General features: G+C 42.1%; 1 protein-coding gene across 1 annotated transcript; it reads right to left on the bottom strand.

Annotated features, from left to right (window-relative positions):
* Window positions 1-5,701: 5,701 nt before the first annotated feature.
* On the bottom strand, window positions 5,702-22,382 carry LOC115200413 (elongation of very long chain fatty acids protein 7). Its single transcript, XM_029763476.1, has 8 exons — window positions 22,228-22,382; window positions 12,334-12,422; window positions 11,559-11,749; window positions 8,752-8,832; window positions 8,223-8,279; window positions 7,923-8,028; window positions 7,553-7,689; window positions 5,702-7,386 (listed from the first exon to the last, which is right to left on the bottom strand). Exons 2-8 carry the CDS (start codon window positions 12,395-12,397, stop codon window positions 7,111-7,113), a joined length of 912 nt encoding a protein of 303 aa, XP_029619336.1. The 5' UTR covers window positions 12,398-12,422; window positions 22,228-22,382; the 3' UTR covers window positions 5,702-7,110.
* Window positions 22,383-27,562: the final 5,180 nt, after the last annotated feature.

The raw sequence follows: 27,562 nt of genomic DNA, 5'->3' as shown, positions 1-27,562 counted from the left end.
TCTGCTTCAACGCAGAGGAGACTTCACACCAGTGACGACCCACCGGGGAGCAGGAGCATCGAGTCTGCTTCAACGCAGAGGAGACTTCACACCAGTGACGACCCACAAGAGCAGGAGCATCGAGTCTGCTTCAACGCAGAGGAGACTTCACACCAGTGACGACCCACCAGGGAGCAGGAGCATCGATTCTGCTTCAACGCAGAGGAAGCTTCACACCAGTGACGACCCACCGGGGAGCAGGAGCATCGAGTCTGCTTCAACGCAGAGGAGACTTCACACCAGTGACGACCCACAAGAGCAGGAGCATCGAGTCTGCTTCAACGCAGAGGAGACTTTACACCAGTGACGACCCACCAGAGAGCAGGACCATCGAGTCTGCTTCAACGCAGAGACTTCACACCAGGGAAATGAGTGCTAGCAAGCACTGAGGGCCAAGTGTCTGCTGTTGAAGAAAATGGGCCTGACAGGCTTACATCCTATGTTTTTGCTGTTATTGAGGACGCTGCAGTACGAGCATTCCTTGATACAGGCTCAGAAATCTCCCTAATTAGTGAGGGCCTCCGCATGTCAATCCCCTCACTTAGGAAGAAACCACTCCAAAAATCCAATGGGTTAGCACAGTCAGTGACTGGCGAGTGTCTTGATACCCTAGGTACCCTCTCCATTGCTGTTAGAATAGGAGAAGAAATGTTCACCCATAATGTACAAGTAGTCAGAAACTAGTCAGTCATTCATTCTGGGCTGGGACTTTTTGCTCACATCATGCTGTAACAGATCTGGGAGAGAAACAGTTATGGCTGTGGAATTGGACTGGTCCCTTACTGTGTTCTAGACACAATGACCCACTCAGATGCAATGCTGTTACTTTAGCTCCCCTGTGCATCCCCACCATGTTCCAGATGAACATTTTAGCTAAAGTACGACCCCCAACTGAGCATCAGTCAATGTCCTCCAACTACGTTGGTCTACTTGAACCTGAACTTAGCACCTTCCCAGATCTGTATGTGGCACATACTTTGTTCCAAGTCAAAAAATATGTCAAATTCATCTTTGTAATGAACCCCACCAATGAGGAATGGTGTATCCCAAGCGACACCTTGCTAGGAATACATTGTAGTTGAGACCGCCTTTAACAATGTGCAGGCAAAACCACAGGCTCTTCCCACACCTGACCTCCAGCACTCACCAGTGGACAGTTAGCAGCGCCAGCAGCTGGACAGCTTGGTGCACAAATACTCTGTCTTCAGTGCTCAGGATCATGGACACACAGATCTCATCAAACACACTATCAACACAGGAGACTCCCCGCCCATCCTTCAGTGTGCATACAGGACATCGCCCAAAGTGAGAAAAGAACTGGACAGGCAAGCTGAAAAGCTGTTTGTTCCAGACCTTATTTAGGAGAGCAACAGCCCCTGGGCTTCTCCTGTTGTGCAAATGCCTTGATTTCAGGAAGCTGCCACGGACATCATCCCCTGCCACGGACATCAGATGCTTTGGACAGCTTATCAGGTGCATGCTGGTTCAGTATAATGGACTTATCTAGTGGTTACTGGCAAGTTGAACTAGCTAAGGAAGACTGAGAGAAGACTGCCCTTTGGTTCAGTATAATGGACTTATCTAGTGGTAACTGGCAAGTTGAACTAGCTAAGGAAGACAGAAGACTGCCTTTACGACTGGCAGCTCCTTGCACCATTTTAAGGTCATGCCGGTGGGCCTCACGGATGCTCCTCCCACTCTTCAGAGATTAATGGAGCTTGTACTCCGTGGCCTACATTGGAACGTGTGTCTCATCTACCTTGATATGTTGGTTTTCAACAGGACCTTCATGGCACACCTACAGACTGGAAGAAGTGTTCATCCGGTTCCAAAAGGCTGGCTTGAAGCTCAAGACAAGCAAGTGTCATCTTGCTCACATCTAAGTCACATTCCTTGGACATGTCATATCTGTGGATGGCTTGCCGCCTGACTCAAAGAACCTAGACAAGGTCAGAGACTGGCCCACACCCAGAACGTCTTCTGAAGTGCAAGCCTTCACATGTTTCTGCTCCTACTACCCAAGGTTTGTTAAGAACTTTGCTTTCTGTTGTGCCTCCATCGAATGCTCTGACACAGAAAGAGGTTAGATTCCACTGGAGCTCTGAGTGTGAGAAAGCATTTCACACACTTAAAAACGCTCTCACTAACCCCCCCATTATGGCACACCCAGTGTTTACAGAGCCATTCATATTCTACACTGACACATCACAGGCTGCCGTTGGGGCAGTACTTGCACATTGCCAAGACAACCGGGAGTGTGTCAAGCATACACCAGTCACACCCTCTCATCATCAGAAATTTGGCCACCTATGACCGTCCGTTATGGGCTGTTGTGTGGACTGTCAGAAATGTAATGCATTTCCTGTCCGGCAGTTTTCAGTTATAACAGACCACAAGCCTTACTCAGCCTCAAGAAATGTCCAGTGGATAGTGACCCCACAGGAAGGACAGGACATTGGATCTTGGAATTGGATGTGTATCACTATGTCATGGTACACAGGGAAGGAAAATGACACGCAGACGCCATGTCACGGAGACCTGAACACAGACAAATGAGCAAAGAGGTACAGTGTTAAATCACTCACCTCAACCCGGTGTCTGAGCCTCCTCTCCTCTCCCATCCCCTCTTCCTCCATCTGAGGCCCTATACAACACTGCACATCCTGCTCCTATTTCAGACACTTCTGAGACACTAGCCATTGACTTGGAGGAGCTACGGCGACAACAGCAAGCGAATGCGTGCCTCAGAACAGTAATGTAATTGACAGACGCAGGGAGACTTAGACCTTCACTGGGGTACATCAAACATTCCTCTGCGGCAATGAGGAAGCTCTGGGTTTCCCTGCTTAACAATACAGAGTGGAGTCTTGTGTAGGAAAGTCACAGCTCTCACTCAGAAAACAGCCACCTACCAGGTACTGCTTCCAGAGTCACTCATCCCAAAAGCTCTGACCTTCCTGCATGGATACGTGTTCAGTGGCGTGTACTTTGCCGAGAGCTCGTAAACTGTGTTATTGGCCCTACATGTCTCGTGACATTCACAAATATTGTGCGAACTGTCTCCCATGTCAGACCCGCAGCTCCCCAACTCCCACTTCGAGGGCCCCGCTGCAGTCCATCAATGCTGAGCGGACATTCCAGAAGGTCGCAGCTGACATCACTGACTTGCCCATCACCTCCCAAGGCAATAGGTATGTGTTAGTTGTAACAGACTTTCACACGCTTTGTTAATCTTTACCCCCTTAAAGCGTGCCACTGGTGTAGCTTATTGCAGCTTTGAAGACTACATACGCCAGCATAGAATTTTTGCGTCCATTCATACTGATCTCGTAAAACAATTATGCAAACTACTGGGCATTGAAAAAACATGCACATCCCGTATCATGCTCAGTGTGATGGCATGGTAGAGAGGCAGAACCGGACTCTGAAGGACCACCTTGTAAAGTACATTAGTCAATACGGTCGGGAATGGGACAAGTATATCCCTCAGGTGGAGCTGGCCTACAATTCAAGTGTGCACTCGAGTACAGGCTTCACCCTGTCTTTTTTTTTAACTGTAACTCCTCTCTCATAACCAACAGCCCCCACCACACCTGCTGCTTATGCCAATGACCTGACCACACGACTCACACAGGCCCTCATATGGAGGCGGACCAGCAGTCCACAATGGCAAAACTGCAACAGAAACATCATTACAATGGAAAGTTGGTGTTCTTGCTCGTACAAGGAAGGGGATTTGGTTTTCTTGGATGACCCAGACCAGCACATGAACAAACTTGCACAAAGATGGAAGGGTCCATACAAGGTGCTGAAGAAGATGGATAAGGATGGGAGCACAGGGGTGACGTATGAAATCACAGACCCCAAGAGATTGGTGGTTCTTCACAATCTCCTAAAACAATGCAACAGTGATTTGTCTGACTTGCCTGAACCCCACCCCAGTGTTACCTCAGGCTGGTGATAGGGATAGTGCTCAAGTTAGACATAGACCCACTCCCACCTCATTGTCCGGGACTCTGCCTTACTGCCCTCTAGCCCGGGCGTCAGCCTCTATCCCTTTCCGTGTGCTAATCGATGCCCCAGCCCCAGCCCCTGACCCTCCACCTGCCCCCCCTCACTTGCCCTCTGGGTATCAGGCAATACCTCCACCCTCCCAGGGTCACCTTAACCCTGCATATGATGCTGAATCGAACGGGCCACCTCCTGTGAAGAATCCTTCCAATTTTTAGGACTTTGCTACTTCGAATGATTAGGTTGACAGGGTGTTCTCAAGTTGTCCTTGAAATGGGGACATGTCCTTTTCTAGGGGGGACAACAGTAGCCTTTTGTTATTACTTTTATTTTGGCGTAATGTATTGAGGCACTTATTTTGTACCTTCCAGACTTTTATTTTGAAAGCAATAGTATTCCCAGGGCCACCTGCGCCTGTCGGGTGAGGGTGAACAAAAAGAAACAAACAAAGGCGCAGAGGCAAACAAACAAAAGGCCCCCTGTATATAGTCTCGCTATTATTTTACTGCTGCTCTTTAATTACTTGTTGCTTTTATTTCTTATTCTTATCTGTATTTTTTTTAAACTGCATTGTTGGTTAGGGGCTCGTAGGTAAGCATTTCACTGTAAGGTCTACACCTGTTGTATTCGGCGCATGTGACTAATAAAATTTGATTTGATTTTGTTTGAGTAGGCTGAGCGAGGTAATTGAAAGCGAAAAAAAAATACAACTAAATATAGCTCTCACTCTCTTGCTTAATTTTTTGTTCAAAACTGTTCAACTATTGTCTTCTCTCGCTTTGTCAACTACTCACCACATTTTATGCAGTGCTTGCTAGCTGGTTCTTATGCTTTCAGTACTATATTAATTCTCTGATCCTTTGATTGTGTGGACAACATGTTAGTTCATGCTGCAAGGTAGGTAATGGAATGGCATGAAACACATGGAAACCACGCGTTTGGTGTATTTGATACCACTCCGCAACAGCCATTACAACCAGACCGTCCTCTCCAATTAAGTTGCCACCAACCTTCTGTGGGCAGAGACAAACACGAGCCTATTGGAGCATTCTAGCATGTATTTGCATATTTCCGTTAGGGAACGCCTACTCTGGGAAGTGCAAAGTCTACAAGAATGTGTCCACTCTGTTCGTAACAGATTTATTTTAGAAACAAAACTGTATTGAGATCAAATGTTTCATCGATGAGAAAATTAGCAGAATGTTGTTTATTCTCCCACTGCAGGCCACCAGCTTCCTCTCTCCACCATCTTTGGTAGTGAGTGGAAAAGCCAACTTTATACATCCGGTGAATTATCGGTCTCATTGTTCTGTGCTTCAGCCATCAGCCAGAGGGAACACTCCTTTTGAAATCAGTGAAAGCTGCCCGCATTACGTCACGTCCAATGGCAGTGTCCAAACTCAAGGATTGCCAAGGTTGAATTCTCAATGGCTGACGCGCCTTGGCATCTGGTGTCAGGTAGAACGTCACATTGATAATGCTGACTTGTAAAAGGTCAAGATTCACCCATTTTAAAGAGTTCTTACTATCACTAATATCTGGCCCGCTTAGATGACAGTTAAATAGAGCTCAAGCAAAGCCTTGAAGGGAATTTCTATCCTTGCTAGGAATTAAGCCCCAGGAATAGAAAAATCACACAGGTGATGTATAATAACAGTATAAAGAGCATTTATTTTTATCATAAATACAAATATTACATTTACAAATTACTGTGGCATCATGTCTGGAGGACACTCATAACTACATCAAGGAGCTGGAGGGGCTCTGACAAAGGCACTGAACGGTACGTAACCCACGAGGGTAACATCAGCGAATCATTTGCAGATCAGCTAGATCGCTGTTGCTTATTGGACTCAGCCTGCACCCAAGGCACTGGGGTTTTACTACACCTGTGGAGGCCCAGCCTACACTCAGCTAATGCTGTGTCCTCAATCACCAGTGGAGCACCAAATGTGAACACTCAATGAGAAAGCCTACTTTAAACTGTCATAAGCATGGCAAGTCAAAAGAACTGAACTCAATTTGGAACAGAAGATTTAACAAATATGCATGTAGTGGTAAACAATGGCTACTGTTTTTCAAATATTGTGCAATGCTTGTGACAGAGCTAAAGCTAAACTTGTGCTCTGCTCCGGATCCTGCAAGAACAGTACTGCACTACCTCTTTCCGATCTGGCTTCAAATTCACACCGTCATTTCTGTTGGACATAAATACCGTTTTTAAAGTAGGCGAACAACTAACATCAGGAGCAGGTTGGCGTTGAAGATTTCTCAGCACCAGTAGAGGCTGTGACTCAAACCAGGGAAGTGGGTGAGGAATATACAAAAGAGAGGGTCACCACGAATATGCTCCACTCAGTATGTGATCATCATGTAAACATCAGTTCTTACTGGCACAATGGTTTTACTGTACCCCTCCACCATTACAGGTGTACTATGGGTAGGGTTCAGAGTTTTTCCCAGCCATGAGACAAGATCCAGGAAATAATTCAGGCCCTAACTGGGAGATGGCCCACATACTCAGACAAAATCGTCCTCAAGGCTAGACTCAATAACATAATATATAAATAAATGTATAAAAAGTACAGGTATTGAAAAATAAAAAACAGCTGAAAGCAAGGTCACAAAGCTGAATCCTACAGCCAAACTAAAGGTTCAGCACCACTTCTAAACAGCAGAGGAGAACAGGTCATAGGAAGTGTGGGTTATTCAGGCTGGTTTGACAGAACGGTCTCACCATTGGCTAACCTACTAACACTTATCTAGCATTCAAAATCTGTTTATTAAAAACACAGACTCACCCTGAACAGGAAAGGAAAGCACAGGTATAAAAATTGAAAATATGTAATACAGAAGTACAGTACAGCTTTGGGTCAAAGCTTTGAGAGATTGCCTTAGCAGAGAGAACAGAAGGTCCAGAGGGTTGGGGTCAATTCTCTTTGAATTCAAAGGTGCACTGACTTTTATATTGGAAATTCATGTCTAATTTCAGTTGCTGAATAGGCTGATATTCAAATACGATCAACCCCCAATCCTTAGCCTGATTTGCTGGACACCCTGTCACTCGTTCTTGTCGTGATGGAAACCATTCCCGTTGGTTATTTCACTATTGTTTTGGCCGTTGGTTTTGTTGTAGGGGTGGGCCCAAGTTTTGGCCTGAAGGACCTTGGGCAGCCTCTTGCCCTTGGTGTAGGCGTGGTACCAGAAGTTGAGGAAGAGGAGGAGAAAGACCAGGCCGTAGAGGCCTATTATGTAGATGAAGATGGGGAACTGGTAGGGACAGTCCTTCATGAAGAAATACTGCCAGATGTGGGTGGTCACCATCACAAACTGGATCTGAGGACAGACAGGAAGGTTCTACATTACTTGTTTGAACATAAGGAGACCATCCCAAGAGGCCCAACAGAATAATATCCTTGTCCATAAAAACCTATGGGTGGCTCTCTCGTATTGGTTCAAATTCAAGTCCCCCACTAGTGTAGTAGTGAAGTGTGGTACGTACCAGCTGAATGGTGGTGAGGTACTTCTTCCACCAGAGGTACTTCTGGTAGGCGGGGCCCAGGGCAGACAGGCCGTAGTAGGAGTACATGATGACATGGACCACACAGTTCAACAGGGCATGGAATGTCCCCTGGCCACCTGGAGGACGACACCAGCAATTAGCAGTCATGATTTGCTGTTCAATAGGGCGATGCTATCCCTAGATGGACAGGTTTCCATGTTCCACTTCCTACAACAGCTCCTAAGGAAGATGAATACTGAATACTGACATTTTTCTGGGACAGACCATAATTATATACATCTGGTAGTATGCCCATTTGTAAGTAGTTTAATACAATCATGGGAGTAACTCAAGTTCTTGTCTACTGTACCTGCAGCGAAGCGGACACCAAACCACCAGGTAAAGGGCATTATGGAGTGATGGTAGACATGGAGGAACGTAATCTGGCCGTTCTTCTTCCTCAGAACAAAAAAGATCTGACAGGAGGGAGAATTCAGCCATTTAACACAGAACAGAACAAGGCTGAAAATGACAGAAGGGGAAAGGGGGACACCTAGTCAGTTGCACAACAATGCAGTCAACCAAAATGTGTCTTCCGCATTTAACCCAACCCCTCTGAACAAGCGAGACACAGATAGTCAGAAAGCTGTACTAAAAAGAACCAACTCACCGTATCAAACATCTCTATGAACTTTGAGAAGTAGTAGAGCCAACACGTCCCTGCCATCTAAGGAGTGAGAGAGAGGTTATTAGTCACAAGGATAATTACGTTACTTACAGATAAGCAAAACGTGTACCTGTCACAGCACTGAACTTTTAAAGTAAATATGATTTTCCTGTTTTATATGCATTTACACAATATGAGGTTAGAATAATACTGTGAAAATGATTATAATGCCCTTTTAGTGTAAGAGCTGTTTGAAAAGACTGCAGGAATAGTCAGCCTGCTTTGGTAGGATGGCGGTGGCCTAACAGGCCTCACCACACAACTAATGATATTATGCAACACAGGAAACGTTGTGTGAATCACTCCTATGGAATGACCTGCTCTCAATGCTTCTTTGTTCCAACAGCTTGTTGGCATGCTAGAGTCAGTGGGGGATTCCACAGGTGAATGGGTGTTCATAAGAAGAGAGGAACGGCCAGTATAAGTTCTCTGCCTGTCTGTTGCAGGTAGAGGCACATTCCACAGCTCTTACCCTCACTGCCTGCGGCGAGTCCGAGTAGTCCACTAGGTCACAGTGGAACGTGTAGCCTGTCCCCCAGCCCGACATCACATACTATAGGAAGAAGAGGCAATGAATTAAAAACCTACTCCAAATCACAACACACTAGTTGTTGCATGGTTCTCCTTTATGCAAAGATTAGACGTCCATAAAAATGTATCGTCTTCACACTGAAATTAAAGAAAGTAATACCAATGACACCCCCCTCCCCCACACGTTTCTTAATACCAATGACACCCCCCTCCCCCACACGTTTCTTAATACCAATGACACCCCCCTCCCCCACACGTTTCTTAATACCAATGACACCCCCTCCCCCACACGTTTCTTAATACCAATGACACCCCCTCCCCCACACGTTTCTTAATACCAATGACACCCCCCTCCCCCACACGTTTCTTAATACCAATGACACCCCCCTCCCCCACACGTTTCTTAATACCAATGACACCCCCCTCCCCCACACGTTTCTTAATACCAATGACACCCCCCCTCCCCCACACGTTTCTTAATACCAATGACACCCCCCTCCCCCACACGTTTCTTAATACCAATGACACCCCCCTCCCCCACACGTTTCTTAATACCAATGACACCCCCCTCCCCCCACACGTTTCTTAATACCAATGACACCCCCCTCCCCCACACGTTTCTTAATACCAATGACCCCCCCTCCCCCCCACACACGCTTCTTAATACCAATGACACCCCCTCCCCCACACGTTTCTTAATACCAATGACACCCACACGTTTCTTAATACCAATGACCCCCCCCCACACACACGCTTCTTAATACCAATGACCCCCCCCCCACACACACACACACGTTTCTTAATACCAATGACACCCCCCTTCCCCCCACCCACACACACGTTTCTTAATACCAATGACACCCCCCTCCCCCACACACACACGCTTCTTAATACCAATGACACCCACACGTTTCTTAATACCAATGACCCCCCCCCACACACACACACACGTTTCTTAATACCAATGACACCCCCCTCCCCCCACACACGTTTCTTAATACCAATGACACCCCCCTCCCCCACACGTTTCTTAATACCAGTGACACCCCCCTCCCCCACACGTTTCTTAATACCAATGACACCCCCCTCCCCCCCCCACACACACACACGTTTCTTAATACCAATGACACCCCCCCTCCACACGTTTCTTAATACCAATGACACCCCCCCCACCACACACGTTTCTTAATACCAATGACCCCCCCCCACACGTTTCTTAATACCAATGACCCCCCCCCCCACACACACACACACACACACACACACACACACACACGTTTCTTAATACCAATGACACACCCCCCCCCCCCCACACACGTTTCTTAATACCAATGACACCCCCCCTCCACACGTTTCTTAATACCAATGACACACCCCCCCCCCACCACACACGTTTCTTAATACCAATGACCCCCCCCCACACACACACACACACACACACACACGTTTCTTAATACCAAGTACACGTTGGTGTTTGGGTGACAACCATTAAACCTTGACAGTCTGACAAAAGAGTGGTACAAAAAATACATTTCACTGTATGGCATGTGGATCATGACCTGCATTTCCTGCTCAAGACAGGTTCTGCACACCAGTCAACAGAAAGGAATTTGGCCCAATACACAAGACAAAAAGGCATCCTTTCCTGCTTCCTTGAGGTAAATCACTGATCTGTGCCTCTACAATGAACTAGTGTCAAGCGAAAAACCCTCAATCATCTTCCGTTTCATGCATGAGATATATAAAACGCAGAGGGTGGTGCAGTCTGCCCAACGCATCACCGGGGGCAAACTACCTGCCCTCCAGGACACCTACAGCACCCAATGTCACAGGAAGGCCAAAAAGATCATCAAGGACATCAACCACCCGAGCCACTGCCTGTTCACCGCGCTACCATCCAGAAGGCGAGGTCAGTAAAGTTGCATCAAAGCGGGGAGAGAGAGACTGAAAAACAGCTATCATCTCAAGGCCATCACCAGCCGTCTTCCACCCGGTTACTCAACCCTGCACCTTAGAGGCTGCTGCCCTACATAGACTTGGAATCACTGGCCACTTTAATAATGTTTACATACTGCTTTACTCATCTCATATGTATATACTGTATTCTATTCTACTGTATTTTAGTCAATGCCACTCCGACATTTTTCTTTCTTTATATATATATATATATATATATATATATATATATATACACACATACATATATATATATATATATATATATATATATATATATACATACATACATACACACACACACACACACACACACACACACACACATACATACCTATAAATAAATATACTTTTAGATGTGTGTATTGTTAGATATTAACTGCACTGTAGGATCTAGGAACACAAGCATTTCACTACACCCGCAATAACACCTGCTAAATATGTGTATGTGATTTGATTTTGAACCATTGGTATAAAAACATCTCATGCAAATAAAAAAAAGCTCTGACTATTTTGCGATTTAGTTTGTTTTTCCGCTGACAATGTAATGACCAGAAGAAAGTAATTAAGTATGAAATTATGCATCATTATGATTCTGAAGCATAGCCTTCTTCATAATAAACTTCTTCATAATAAACTTCTTCATAATAAACTTCTTCATAATAAACTTCTTCATAATAAACTTCTTCATAATAAACTTCTTCATAATAAACTTCTTCATAATAAACTTGAGAAATTGCTTCAGTATAAAACACTACAGCCTGTCAGAAGTCCATTGAGAAAGAGACCCACCTCATAGCACATGTAGAGGGACAAGGCAACGACGCTGAAGTTGTAGATGATGAGAACTTCTTTGAGGTGGAAGGCCTTGCGTTTCTCCATGAGCCTGGGCCCCAGCCGCGTCACAAAGTAGATGTACGCCACGATTACTACGGTCTGGGGGAGCGGCGATGACATGAGAAACCAGTCTTCTGTCCTGGGGTCTTGACAGCAGAGAAGGGTTGAGTGTATGATTCAATCAAATAAATCAATACATCATGCCATCTAGCCAAGCATTCAACTGAGATGCACCAACAATATGTTTAAGAGGGTAGGTTACAGTTGATTCTCATGGCTTGTAATGATGATCAGCGCTATTTCATCAACCCCAGGAGACCAACCTCCGCTAGATACACAGCCAGTATCTGTCCACTTCCACCAAGGAACACATAGGAAGAGAATGTTGCATAATGCTTTCATTTGTTATCATCTGGCTTCTACTGAAAACATACTTTTCCTAAAATATATTTTTGTATTTAACTAGGCAAGTCAGTTAAGAACAATTTCTTATTTACAATGACGGCCTACCCAGGACGACGCTGGGCCAATTGTGCGCCGCCCTATGGGACTCCCAATCATGGCCGGATGTGATACAGCCTGGATTCCAACCAGGGAGTGTAGTGACACCCCTTGCACTGAGATGCAGTGCCTTAGACTGTTGCGGCACTCGGGAGACCCATTTGCCTTTTTAACACCAAAACTCAATCTATTCATCGTTGTTGGACAGCAGTTAGTGATGGATCCTCACCTGCATTTTTCATGAAGTTCTCATACCAGAGTCCGACCCTGGTCGTTAGATCCCCGAACTCCATGTCTCCCGGAGCTCCTTTAGCTGTCCTGGAGGAAACACACGGGTCATAGGTTAAAGGCCCAATGCAGCTGTTCTTTCATCTCAATAATCAAATCATTTATGGCTAACAGAAAACACATTAAGGTAAACCGTTACCTTACTGTGTTCTATATTAAAACCGTCAAAAATAAACAAATGGCTTCTTAGCAAAGGGCAATTTCTCAAGCAAGAATTGTTTTGCTTGGATTGTCTGGGAGTGGTCTCATTTAAAATGGCCTGTTTTCTAAATATCATTATAAACTGGGTGGTTTAAGCCATGAATTCTGATTGGCTGAAGGCCATGGTATATCAGACAGTATACCACGGGTATGACAAAACATTTAGTTATACTGCTCTAATTACGTTGGTAACCAATTTATAATAGCAATAAGGCTCCTTGGGGGTTTGTGATATGTCCAATATACCACTCTGCGTTGTGCCTAAGAACAGCCCTTAGCCGTGGTATAGTGGCCATAATACCACACCTCCTCTGGCCTTATTGCTCAATATACCATTCCCAGGACAACATTCCTGTTGCTAGGGAGGAGGGAAGGTTACACACATTAGATGAGTAATTTAGCAGTTGCTCTTATCCAGAGCGATTTACAGAAGCAATTAGGGTTAAGTGCCTTGCTCTTGGGTACAGACAGATTTTTCACCTAGTCGGCTCTGGGATTCTTTTTGGCTACTGGCTCCTTGCTCTTAACCACAAGGCTACAGACAATAAGGACCAAAACTGAATCGGTCAAATAAAATTGTATTGGTTGCGTAAAAATATGTTGCATATATTATCGCGGGTGTAGGGCTGGGCGGTATAACCTATTTTACTATACACACACCGGTATTTATGCACGGACAGGTTTGGGTTTTTACTTTACCTTCTATAACGGTATTTGAATGTTTGGATTGTTAAATGTGATACGTCGTGTGTAACGTCCATTTATTTTTATAGTTTACTCCGCTCTCCATGCCGCTTGCCACACAGACCTGGTCCCACCCCGTCACTCAAGGAGCGCATGTTGTTGTTGCTTGATCCACTTTCGTTCAGTCTGCAAGATAAATGCAGCACATGCAAACATGATGACACCGATGTTTCCACTGTGATCTGAATACAAATCCCCAGCGTTCTATAATTACAATATTAGTTTGTGTTTCTTACATTTGCAAACAGCTCATTTGTATTTTCTTAGCAAGTTATGCTAAATCGTGTTAGCCACAAATGCTAATCGCTGACTAGCTACTAAAAGTACTGAGTCAGAGCAAACGTAGCTAGCTAAAATCAGCATGTTGTTTGTGCAACAGTATCTTCTAAAACAAAGAGGAATAGGCGAAGCATGCAAATCTTGGCTATATGAATAAAGATTTAATGTAGCCACAAATGCTAATCGCTGACTAGCTACTAAAAGTACTGAGTCAGAGCAAACGTAGCTAGCTAAAATCAGCATGTTGTTTGTGCAACAGTATCTTCTAAAACAAAGAGGAATAGGCGAAGCATGCAAATCTTGGCTATATGAATAAAGATTTAATGTAGCCAAAGATTATAGGGTCCCCTAGGAAACACTGAATATCAATGTGGTTCCTACCCTGTCACAATAACTCGTCCATGGCATTTTCATTCGTTGTCATGTCAAACACTGTATTCAAAGTGCCCACTATTATTTATATTCTAACTATAGAATAATATTAAACATTCCATTTCCATGATTCCAAAAGTTCACAAGTGTTTTGATCTAAATCGCAAATGCAACATTTGGTTAAAATAAGGCCTAGTATTTTTGCCCATATCGTGGCAGTGTGGAAATGATCTCAGATGAGTGCAGGAAATGCAGAAATTGATGGAAATGCAGGAAATTATTTTAGGTTGAAATTGAATAGTATAAAACAATCAGAATGGAGAAAGACCCATTGAAATAATTTAGAATATATGATATGCCACCCTAGCACCACTCATAAAGCACATGTAGAACTTTTATTAAATCAAAAACATAAAATACTGTCAAACTTGAAAAATACCATACATGATATTTTGGCCATATCATCCAGCCCTACGCAGGTGTAATGAAAAATGCTTATGTTCCTAGCTCCAACAGTGCAATAATACCTAACAATACATGCAAGTCTCTCCTTCCAGTTCTCCGCTGCCAATGACTGGAACGAACTACAAAAATCTCTGAAACTGGAAACACTTATCTCCCTCACTAGCTTTAAGCACCAACTGTCAGAGCAGCTCACAGATCATTGCACCTGTACATAGCCCATCTATAATTTAGCCCATACAACTACCTCTTCCCCTACTGTATTTATTTATTTTGCTCCTTCACACCCCATTATTTCTATTTCTACTTTGCACTTTCTTCCACTGCAAATCTACCATTCCAGTGTTTTACTTGCTATATTGTATTTACTTTGCCACCATGGCCTTTTTTTGCCTTTACCTCCCTTATCTCACCTCATTTGCTCACATTGTATATAGACTTATTTTTCTACTGTATTATTGACTGTATGTTTGTTTTACTCCATGTGTAACTCTGTGTTGTTGTACGTGTCGAACTGCTTTGCTTTATCTTGGCCAGGTCGCAATTGTAAATGAGAACTTCTCAACCTGCCTACCTGGTTAAATAAAAGGTGAAATATAAAATTAAATTAAAATGGACAGTATTGTAATAGAAAAACATGTGTACAGCAGTAGTTATATAGGATGAGCCTTGGCTAGAATACAGTATATACATATGAAGTGGGTAAATCAAGGATAAATGCCATGTATTTACAGAGACAACAGCTACATGCGACGAGCATTACTATCCTGTCGTCATCATCATCTCTATTCAATAATACCACAGCCTGAAGACACAGAATGCCAAGCCATGGAACAAAGCTGCATTGTATAACAATTAGGCCAACACTCAACACAACTGGATTGCTGACTGACATGTACACCATGTCCAAGTCAGATTTCCTTTCAAACTGTCTACTGCAAACTAAACCAGCAGATAGCTAAGCCATCATGCCACACATCTCAAGCAGGAGAGGATGGTTAATTTTATAAACCATGAGATACAATGCTCTTCAAGATTCAGCATAACATGTACTAGCCATTACTTGGGCCTACAACAAGCCTGCATTTAGACAACCACGTGAAGCAGTCACTAAAATTCCTAGAGGGGTAGGGCTTTTTGAATAGGAACTTCAGTTTTCTTGATATTCACTAGTACGGGAAATTCCTCCCAGGCCATTCAAATTAACTGAATAATTGAGTAAAAGGTCTGATTTGTGAGGGGCATCAATAAGAGAAGACAAACTGAACCCATCACTGGGGACACCAACAGATGTAACAATTCTAAAGATCCACACAATGCAAGATCAAATCTGCCTGAAAAATACTTCCAAAGGACAATGTAGTTGACTTTAAAGTATTCCAAAATACCAACAAAAAAAACACCCAATACATTTACTGAATACAGTATTGTGCGCTGCATGTACAGAAGAGACTTATCTCCATCTCAAACGTGTAAATCAACATCACAGCATACAAGGTGGTTATGAAATCTAACAGACCCGTGTAAAGTTCCAGAGTATTGGATACACAGGGTTATCTGACAAAGCCTACCTCGTGAAACTACCTTAAGATAAGAATGTAAGCTTTAAAAACAATCAAATGCTGTCTGACTGGTTTATTAAGGGAACAGTATACATACAGTAAGAGGGGAAAGGGAGCAGCTCCCATTTCAGCACAAACCTCAACCCTATCCAGGGCCTTCTCACCCAAGCAAGGGGATGCATGGAACATTCAAAACTAGATTTCCCTATATAAAACATAGATCAGAGTACTAATAAGTCTACATGATATACCCGACCTGGCTTTAAGTGTTTAAGCACCAAGTTGCCCTGTATAAAACTCAAATCATATGAGTTGAGCCGAGGGCAAATAATGCCTAGTTAAATAAACAAGTCAGTTAAGAACAAATTCTTATTTACAATGATGGCCTACCAAAAGGCCTCCTAAGGGGACGGGGGGCTGGGATTAAAAATAAAAAATACATTTTAAAAAAACTACCGCAAACAATAGATCCAAACGCTGGACACATGTCATCATTACCAAATGGCAAAAGATCATAACATAATCAAATAGACTACATGAGAAAAAGTATGTGTCGAACATCTCATTTCAAAATCATGGGCATTAATATGGAATCGGTCCCCCCTTCGCTGCCATAACACACAATAACCCATGACAAAATATCACATTTGCAAAAGTAGTCAGACCCTTTACACAATACTTTGCAGAAGCACCTTTGGCAGCGATTACAGCCTCAAGTCTTCTTGAGGGAGAGTTTCTCCCGTTCTTCTCTGCAGATCCTCTCAAGCTCTGTCAGGTTGGATGGGGAGCGTCGCTGCACAGCTATTTTCAGGTCTCTTCAGAGATGTTCGATAGGGTTCAAGTCTGGGCTCTGGCTGGGCCACTCAAGGACATTCAGAAATGCAACCCTAGCGTTGCCTTGGCCGTGTGGTTAGGGTTGTTGTCCTGTTGGAAGGTGAACGTTTGCCCCCAGTCGAAGGTCCTGAACACTCTGGAGCAAGGATCTCTCTGTACTTGACTCCATTCATCTTTCCCTCAATCCTGACTAGTCTCCCAGACCCTGCCACTGAAAAACATCCTCACAGCATGATGCTGGCACCGCCATGCTTCACCGTAGGGACGGTGCCTGGTTTCCTCTAGCTGTGATGCTTGGCATTCAGGCTAAAGAGTTCATTCTTGGTTTCATCAGACCAGAGAATCTTGTTTCTCAGGGTCTGAGTGCTTTAGGTGACTTTTGGCAAACTCCAAGCAGATTGTCATGTGCCTTTTACTGAGGAGTGGCTTCTGTCTGGCCACTCTACCATAAAGGCCTGATTGGTGGAGTTCTGCAGAGATGGTTGTCCTTCTGGAAAGTTCTCCCATCTCCACTGAGGATCGCTGTCAGATTTACCATTGAGTTCTTGGTCACCTCCCTGACCAAGGACCTTTCTCCACCGATTGCTCAGTTTGGCCGGGTGGCCAGCACTAGGACGAGTCTTGGTGGTTCCAAACTTCTTCCATTTAAGAATGATGGAGGCCACTGTGTTCTTGGGGACCTTCAATGCTGCAGAAATGTTTTGGTACCCTTCCCCAGATCTGTGTCTCAACACAATCCTGTCTCGGAGCTCTACGCTACGGACAATTCCTTTGACCTCAAGGCTTGGTTTTTGCTCTGACATGCACTGTCAACTGTGTGAGCTTATATAGACAGGTGTGTGTGCGCCTTTCCAAATCATGTCCAACCAAATTGTAGAAACATCAAGGATGATCAATGGAAACAGGATGCACCGGAGCGCAACTTCAAGTCTCAAAGCAAAGGGTCTGAATACTTATTTTTTTATAAATTTGCAAACATTTCTAAAAAACCTGTTTTCACTTTGTCATTATGGAGTATTGTGTGTAGATTGAAAATGTTTTATTTAATCAATTTTAGAATAAGGCTGTAACGTAACAAAATGTGGAAAAGTCAAGGGATCTGAATACTTTCCGGATACAGCATATAGTGTAGTAGGTGATTACTTGAGATAATATACTACATGGATCGACACATGGCACTTTACAGGTCAGATCATGCAAGTTTCTCTTTTGGCCAATAAGGCATGGTGTCTTGACACCACACAAGAGGATAGCACTCTAGTCTGAGTCATTCAAAACCTTGGTTGACATGGTGACCCCATTAGATGCACACTTACGCACGCTTTGACATGTTTGTTTCAGTTTATGCAACTCTGACACACCATTCCTGTCTGACAGCTCCCATACTGATGAAGCATCAAACATACCCAATTAAACTACAGTACTCCAAATAGACAAATGACTACGTCATGGCCGAAGCACACCAGAGGAAACACCTTGAGTTCTACTGAGGGAAGAAGTTGAAGACTACTCAGAACAGATTTACCATGAGTGAGAGATCTGACTACAGTTTAAATACAGGACTGGGTTGGTGAAAGGAGGAACCCTTACTTTCAATTCTCCAGACATGTAAAATAAGTGATTACGTCAAGGGTGAATGCATTTTTTAAGCATTCCAATGGGCCCAGAAGACCCCATCAATCAGGTTACACAGAAAGGATTTCAGTCATCCATCCCAGTAGTAACTCATCCCCCCCCCCCAGTTCACACAACAGGTTCGACAAGGTAACCTCCACAATTATTGGCACCCTTGATAAAGATGAGGCAAAAAAAATACTGTATAAAACAAATATTACACTATAGTGTATGCTCACAAAAATGTCAATTATTGGCAGGCTGAAAGGTTATTATTAATGCAATCAAACAAAATCTGCATTAATTCTACTTGTTCTTCTCAGCTTATAGGAAAATACCACACAACCAAAAGTATGTGGACACCTGCTCGTCGAACAGCTCATTCCAAAATCATGGGCATTAATATGGAGTTGGTCCACTCCTTTGCTGCTATAACAGCCTCCACTATTCTGGGAAGGCTTTCAACTAGATGTTGGAACATTTATGTGGGGACTTGCTTCCTTTCAGTATTAGTAAGGTGGGGCATTGATGTTGGGCGATTAGGTCTGGCTCGCAATCTGCGCTCCAATTCATCCCAAAGGTGTTCGATGTGGTTGAGGTCAGGGCTCTGTGCAGGCCAGTCAAGTTCTTCCACACCGATCTCAACAAACAATTTCTGTACCTCGCTTTGTGCACAGGGGCATTGTCATGCTGAAACAGGAAAGGTCCTTCCCCAAACTGTTGCCACAAAGTTGGAAGCACAGAATCGTCTACAATGTCATTGTATGCTGTAGCGTTAAGATTTCCCTTTACTGGAACTAGGGGTCCTAGCCCGAACCATGAAAAACATCCCCAGACCATTATTCCTCCTCCACCAATCTTTACAGTTGGCACTATACATTGGGACAGGTAGCATTCTCCTGGCATCCGCCAAACCCAGATTTGTCTGTCAGACTGCCAGGTGGTGAAGCGTGATTCATCACTCCAGAGAAAGCGTTTCCACTGCTCCTGAGTCTAATGGCGGCGAGCTTTACACCCCTCTAGCCGACGCTTGGTATTGCGCATGGTGATCTTAGGCTTGTGCGGCTGCTCGGCCATGGAAACCCTTTTCATGAAGCTCCTGGCCAACATTTCTTGTGCTGACGTTACGTCCAGAGGCAGTTTGGAACTAGTGAGTGTTACAACCTAGGTGTCTGGTTAGACTGTAAACTCTCCTTCCAGACTCACATCAAACATCTCCAATCCAAAGTTAAATCTAGAATTGGCTTCCTATTTCGCAACAAAGCCTCCTTCACTTATGCTGCCAAACATACCCTCGTAAAACTGACACCGACTTCGGCGATGTCATTTACAAAATAGCCTCCAATACCCTAATCAATAAACTGGATGCAGTCTATCACAGTGCCATCCGTTTTGTCACCAAAGCCCCATATACTACCCACCACTGCGACCTGTACGCTCTCGTTGGCTGGCCCTCGCTTCATACTCGTCGCCAAACCCACTGGCTCCAGGTCATCTACAAGACCCTGCTAGGTAAGTCCCCCCTTATCTCCGCTCACTGGTCACCATAGCAGCAACCCACCTGTAGCACGCGCTCCAGCAGGTATCTCTCTCTGGTCACCTCCAAAGCCAATTCCTCCTTTGGTCGTCTCTCCTTCCAGTTCTCTGCTGCCAATGACTGGAACGAACTACAAAAATCTCTGAAACTGGAAACACTTATCTCCCTCACTAGCTTTAAGCACCAGCTGTCAGAGCAGCTCACAGATCACTGCACCTGTACATAGCCCATCTATAATTTAGCCCATACAACTACCTCTTCCCCTACTGTATTTATTTATTTTGCTCCTTCACACCCCATTATTTCTATTTCTACTTTGCACTTTCTTCCACTGCAAATCTACCATTCCAGTGTTTTACTTGCTATATTGTATTTACTTTGCCACCATGGCCTTTTTTTGCCTTTACCTCCCTTATCTCACTTCATTTGCTCACATTGTATATAGACTTATTTTTCTACTGTATTATTGACTGTATGTTTGTTTTACTCCATGTGTAACTCTGTGTTGTTGTATGTGTCGAACTGCTTTGCTTTATCTTGGCCAGGTCACAGTTGTAAATGAGAACTTGTTCTCAACTTGCCTACCTGGTTAAATAAAGGTGAAATATAAAAATAAAACAACCGAGTGATTCAGTACTTAGCGGTCCCGTTCTGTGAGCTTGTATGGCCTACCACTTCACGGCCGAGCTGTTGTTGCCCCTAAACATTTTCACTTCACAATAACAGCACTTACAGTTGACCGGGGCAGCTCTAGCAGGGCAGACATTCTACGAACTGACTTGTTGGAAAGGTGGCATCCTATGACGGTGCCACGTTGAAAGTCACTGAGCTCTTCAGTAAGACCATTCTACTGCCAGTGTCTGTCTATGGTGATTGCATGGCTGTGAGCTAGATGTTATATACCTGTCAGCATGGTTGTGGTTGAATTAGCCAAATCCACTAATTTGAAGGTGTACATACTTTTGGACATGCTGTATCCAGACACTCCGCGGTATATTGGCTAGTTGGAGAATCACAGTACTTGGTCACATCTTGGGGTCACCAAGTTTGTTAATCCACAATCAGATGCCACCTGCCAATAGGCTCTTTAGAAGGGTTGCCAGAATAAAAAACTTTTGTTGAGAGGAACCAACAAAGGTAAACACCTGTAGCTTGTTAAACAGTATTGGTAATGTAGACTGGAACCAGGCGCTATGGACAATTTTATGAGACGAAAATAGAGGTCTTTGGGGGCAATCTAATCCATAAACACAGACTGAATGTTATCAATAATCTGGGAAGATTCTGGATGGAGGAATGGTATTATATATGACCCACCCAAATGTGTTCTCCAATATCAGAACATATAGAAAAAGGCTCAGTGCCATTTTCCTTGAAAGGAGAGGGTGCACCAAATATTTTTTTAAAACTGGAGTACCAAGAATTGACACTCATCTTTTTGGCAGAAAAGTATTACTTAAATATCTTTCTGAACAATAACGATTATCATTGTTTGGAGAATACAATATAGCTCAGTATTTTTATTGTAGGCCTAGTCTTTGCTAATCTTTATCAGTGTTATAAAGTCGGATATAGTCTCCATTTGTTTCTGCACTAGACAAGAAATTCGCAGCTAGACAGCAAGGTAATGCGCAACACCTGAATTAGAAAACGGATCTGTAGGCTCGAGGAGAAAATACCAATAAAAAGGCCCACCGATGATCATTTGCCACAACGTTTATCAAACTCCTAATTTCCCACAGCAATGGGTTGTGATTTGAGAATTATGCGCCACAATCTCGATATTACATCTCAAATAAATTAGGGAAGCAAGATTACAAAAGTATTTAATTTAGTAAAATAAATGTTTCCTCCCTTATCGCCGCCCCTGAAGACCGGGTTAGATTCAACAGCCGACTGAAAGGAACGAGACCTGATAAAAACAGGAATCTTTCAGGGCTGCAGCAGGACAGACCAGGCATCTTAACAGGTGCAAAGATGGATGCCGCATAACACGGACTTCAAGCAAATCCCTTCAACCTCAGTTTACACTTAAGAGAAAATGCCGGACAATGTGTGACAAAAAAAAGAATAAGTGTGAGTCGTTTAGCCTACTGTATATAGCCTACGTTAATATGACACTTTCATCCTGCTGAGACTGTGTACACAAACAAGGCAGAAGTTATTATTCAGTGTATGAATAATGTAGCAACACAATATGGTATAGGCTACCGTAAAATAATTCACAAACCTCCAATACTGTGAGAGAAGTATCCTAGTCGGTCTTGTTACTACTCCGCCTCGCCTGTGGCTCAGCTGTAAGCAACTGACGACAGGTGTGTCAAATGTAATTTTCAGGGAGTCGCTTCCCTACTGTGCAACTGCCGTCCAATGAGTGAGTTATATTAACTTGAAGCGCAGGGCACCGGTCTATGGTCCTTGACGTGAACGGGCAAAATCGGTGAGGGAGGAGCGCCGCTCGGTCATGTTGTCAAGATGGCAGCATACTACATATCGTCCAGAAACATAAAACATATATTTTCCATAAAAAAATATGTTTGAATTTTCAAATTAATTTTCATTGGGAGGCAGATAAAGCGTGTTCATCAAAAGCAATCACTTTTGTACGTGAAAACACATGCACACACATATACATACATACATACATACATACATACATACATACATACATACATACATTTAAAAAAATATATATATTTCCTTTATTACCCTCCAACCCCTCCCCCAATTGGAGCAAACTAGTGAACAACAACGCGTAGGCTTGTATTTCCAGTTTATACATACATTTTATGGACACATTCTATTTTACAATATATATATATATTTTTTAACTCTTGTCCTTCCTCTACCTTCAACCTCTCCCATATATTTATGATGTCCATCCGATTTGATTTCCATTTGCCACATCCAAACTGTACTCTTTCTAAAAAGTTCCTAACCTATATACGTTTTACGGGCACCGTATGTTTTATATTAGTTATCTTGTTGTTATTAGTCTCACCATTCAGCTCCATCAACCCCTCCCATATATCTCTTATTAACACCATCCATATTGGATTTCTATTTGCCATATATTTTTCAACTGTGCTGTTTCGCAAAAGCTCTGAACCTTTCCCTTCTCATTGTTTCTAAAGATTGTAAATTGAAAATGTATTTTTTTGCTAAAAGTATTATTTTATTATTGATCGATTGACTATGACTTTTCAGATCGCCCAGTAATGCTATCTGCAGGGTTAGCGCCAGGTAAATATTGCAATACTTCAGCCCTTCCTGGAGGGCTGAACAAGCTACATATGGACAGTACCAAAACAAACAATCTAATGATTCTGCCTCTTCGCAGCAAATACTGCAGAGCTGGGAAGGTTGTATCCGCCATATAAATAACATTCTTTTGGTTGCAAGAATTCTGTATATTATTATTTGACCCTGAACATCTTTGCCATGTTCTGTTATAATCTCCACCCGGCACAGCTAGAAGAGGACTGGCCACCCCTCATAGCCTGGTTCCTCTCTAGGTTTCTTCCTAGGTTTTGGCCTTTCTAGAGAGTTTTTTCTAGCCACCGTGCTTCTACACCTGCATTGCTTGCTGATTGGGGTTTTAGGCTGGGTTTCTGTACAGCACTGATATATCAGCTGATGTAAGAAGGACTTTATAAATACATTTGATTTGTATAATAATTTTAATTGAAAAATTCAAAGTTTGGAATCCGACGTCATTTTGCTTATCAGTTCATAAACCATGTGCCATGGAATCAGTACGTCAAAAATCTCTTCCCAACTATATTGAAATCTATATGGCACTGCTATACCATTTTACACTGGTATACTTTTTCTTTTATCACAATTAACCAATTATGGCCTTTAATGCAGGGCCGACAGACTTGTTCCTTACTTTTTTCCCCTTCCACTTTCCTCTTCCATTTTTGCAGTAATTTCACAATTAGTTGGTTGTAATTGTAAAACATTTCCATGTTTTAGTTAGCTGCATGTATGACATAACTCCACCAGTCGTATTTATAACATCATTTACGAAATTATTTTTTGAAAAAAATGTTTATAAAAGGTCATGTTTTTTTAAAAATCAATTAATATATTTGAGTCCAACCACAATATTCGTTGAATTATTTGTCTTTTCTGGTGGATTAAATTGAAATTGCAATCAACTTTCTATGGCTTGTTTTAAAAATAGCAATATTTTGGAGATGATTTCCTTTTCAAATAACTGAAAGTGAGTAGGTGTAATCTGAATAAAAGGAAAAATGCCTTTCTTGAACATAGGGTGAAACATTCTTACTAATTTGCTAGAGAACCAGTTCGGATTTAAGTATCACTTTTGTATGACTGAAGCCTTTAGTGAGAGGTCTAATGCTTTAATAATTTCTGCCCTCCGAATTCATATTTATTATAAACAGGCCCGTTTAATTTTGTCTGGCTTGCCGTTCCAAATAAAATGCCATCTTCTTTTCTTATATAATAAAAAAAAAAGTTCACGAGGTGTAGACAAGACCATAAGCAAATAGGTAAACTGGAATATGACTAAAGAGTTAAGCAGGGTGATTTTTCCACAAATAGAAAGGTATTTACCTTTCCATGGTAGCAAGATCTTATCTATTTTTGCTAACTTTCTATTAAAATGTATTGGAAAGAGATCATTTATTTATTTCGGGATATGTATACCGAGTATATCCACATCACCGTCAGACAATTTTATTGGTAAACAACATGGTAAAGTAAAAGTAGTATTTTTTTGTGATCCAATACGTAATATAGTACATTTATCATAATTTGGTTGTAATCCAGAGAGGTTAGAACAATTATCTAGATCCTCTATGAGACAGTGGAGTGATCAAAGTTGTGGATTTTAAAGAAAACATGAATCATCAGTTTTCAATGACACCTTTGTTTTAAGCCCTGTATTTCTAATCCCTTGATATTATTGTTGGATCTGATTTTAATAGCTAACATTTCGATAGCCATAATAAATAGATATGCCGATAGTGGACAGCCTTGTTTTACTCCTCTTGACAGTTTAAAACTTTCTGAGAAGTAGCCATTATTTACTATTTTATACCTAGTGTTACTATACATGATTTTAACCCATTTTATGAGAGATTCTCCAAAATTGAATTGTTCCAGGCATTTATATATAAACTCCAGTCATACGTTATCAAAAGCCTTTTCAAAGTCTGCTATGAATAGCAGGCCTGGTTTCCCAGATTTTTCAGTGTTCTATTGTTTCTAGTACTTGCCTTATGTTATCTACAATGTATGTCCATGTAAAAAACCTGTCTGATTAGAATGAATAATGTCTGACAATAACTTTTTAATTCTATGAGCTGTACATTTTGCATCGCAACACTGAAGTGTAAGGGGACTCCCATTTTTTTAATGAACTGATTCTTTATATTTCCCACTTGTATCCTATTTCAGTAATAATGAAATCAGACCGTTTTGGGTGTCTGATAATCTACCATTTACAAAGGAGTGGTTATAACGGTCCTCATACATCAACTGGTATGCCATCCAGCCCTGGAGTTTTCCCGGACTTAAAGGCTTTAATTGCATCAAGAAGTTCCTCCTCTGTAATTTCACCTTCACATGAGTCTTTTTGTATGGCTGTTAATTTGACAAATTTAATAGAAAAAATGTTTTTGGTTAGAGGAGATGGAGAAGACTGAAACGAAAGCATATGGTTAAAATACATTGCTTCCTCTTTCAAAATATAATTTGGTGAATCATAGGTGACTCCGTCATTTGTAACAAGTTTCAGTAAATTATTTTTGGTAGCATTTCTATGTTAAAGATAAAAAATAATTTCCACCCATATTCCATCCAGTTTGCTTTATTATTATCCTCCATTTCTTTTTGTTTTTCCTCTAACTTATTCTTAACCTCTATGGTACAGTTTTTATTACTTTCTATCTGTTCTGATAGACCTATTTCCTTTGTTAGTATGGACTCCTTTGATCTAAATTGCTTTTGGTTTAGAGATGAGTACTGAATTGCATGGCCTCTAACTGCACATTTAAAAGTGTCCCATACAATAAGCGGATTTGCTGTACCAATGTTATGTCAGAAAAATTCTGTTATGAATTCCTATGTCCTAGTTAAAAACAAGTTATCATCCAATAGGCTTTGATGAAATTTCCAATATCCCTGCCCACGTGGAAATTCAGGTAGAGTAATGTATATGGCAATTATCTGATGGTCCGACCACATTCTATCCCCTATCAACACTTTTTCACTTTTGGTGCCAATGAGAATGACATAAGAAAGAAGTCAAGATGACTAGCTTGATTGAGCCTCCGCCATGTACTGTATATCTCACTAGGTCAGGATATTTAAGCCTCCATATATCCACTAGTTCCAATATATCTATGACATTCATGATTTCCTTAAGAGCATGAGGGTGATCGTTTGTAGTGTGATTTCCTTTACGGTCCATTGAGGTATTTAAAACAGTATTATAATCTCCCACCATAATAATAGTCTTGTATTGCTTGCAGGGTTAATTATATATATTTTCAAAGAAGCGTGGATCATCATTGTTTGGTCCGTAAACGTTAATGAGCCATATCTGTTTATGGTTCAATAACATATTTAAAATCGTCCATCTACCTTGCGGATCTGTTTGGACTATTTGCACATTCGGATCAAAATTACTGTTAATTATTTTCATCACCCCTTTTGAGTTTCTTTGCCCATGGGAGAAGTATATTTCACCCCCCAGTCCATTTTCCACTCACCATCTAAAATTGTTGAATGAGTTTCCTGTAAACAATATATATTATATTCCTTCTCTTTGAGCCAGGTAAATATTGTTTTTATTTTCTTATTATCTGCTAAGCCATTACTATTATAACTGGCTAGACTTATTTCACCATAATGAGATACAAGATTCAAATCTATTCATCATAATATATGTTTGTAAATTTACCATTAAAAAGTACCATAGTGATTGAGAATCCATATAGCTGTACAATGATATTTGCAATGCTACTAAGTAACCCTCCAATTGTTCTCCTCTACTCCACCCACCAAAGCCCCTCCCAAGTTGGGTTGTCATCCCAGTGACCAGTAGACCACACGTCCCCCCAGATCCCTAGGCCCTCGAAAGGCCAGGAACCATCCTTCGAAAAGAGCACACAGTGCCACCCACAGAACAGAAGCTGATCAACTGCAAAAAGTATTTCCAATGACCTCACCTCAATTTGCTTTATATATATTGCTATTAAAAATATATATATACACTACTGTTCAAAAGTTTTGGGTCACTTAGAAATGTCCTTGTTTTTGAAAGAAAAGCAAATTTTTTTGTCCATTAACATCAAGTTGATCAGAAATACAGTGTAGACATTGTTAATGACTATTGTAGCTGGAAACGGATGATTTTTAATGGAATATCTACATAGACGTACAGAGGCCCATTATCAGCAACCATCACTCCTGTGTTTCAATGGCAAGTTGTGTTAGCTAATCCAAGTTTATCATTTTAAAAGGCTAATTGATCATTAGAAAACCCTTTTGCAATTATGTTAGCACAGCTGAAAACTGTTGTGCTGATT

This window comes from Salmo trutta, chromosome 9, assembly GCF_901001165.1.
Source record: "Salmo trutta chromosome 9, fSalTru1.1, whole genome shotgun sequence".
NCBI lineage: Eukaryota > Metazoa > Chordata > Actinopteri > Salmoniformes > Salmonidae > Salmo > Salmo trutta.
This window is presented reverse-complemented; position numbering and strand designations above follow the sequence as displayed.

Coding starts and splice junctions, on each gene's coding strand:
- LOC115200413 (XM_029763476.1), bottom strand. CDS start 12,397: ATGGAGTTCGGGGATCTAACGACCAGGGTCGGACTCTGGTATGAGAAC. Junction 11,750..12,333: donor GAACTTCATGAAAAATGCAG/GTGAGGATCCAT, acceptor TCTGCTGTCAAG/ACCCCAGGACAGAAGACTGG. Junction 8,833..11,558: donor CCCTCTACATGTGCTATGAG/GTGGGTCTCTTT, acceptor TTCTTCCTATAG/TATGTGATGTCGGGCTGGGG.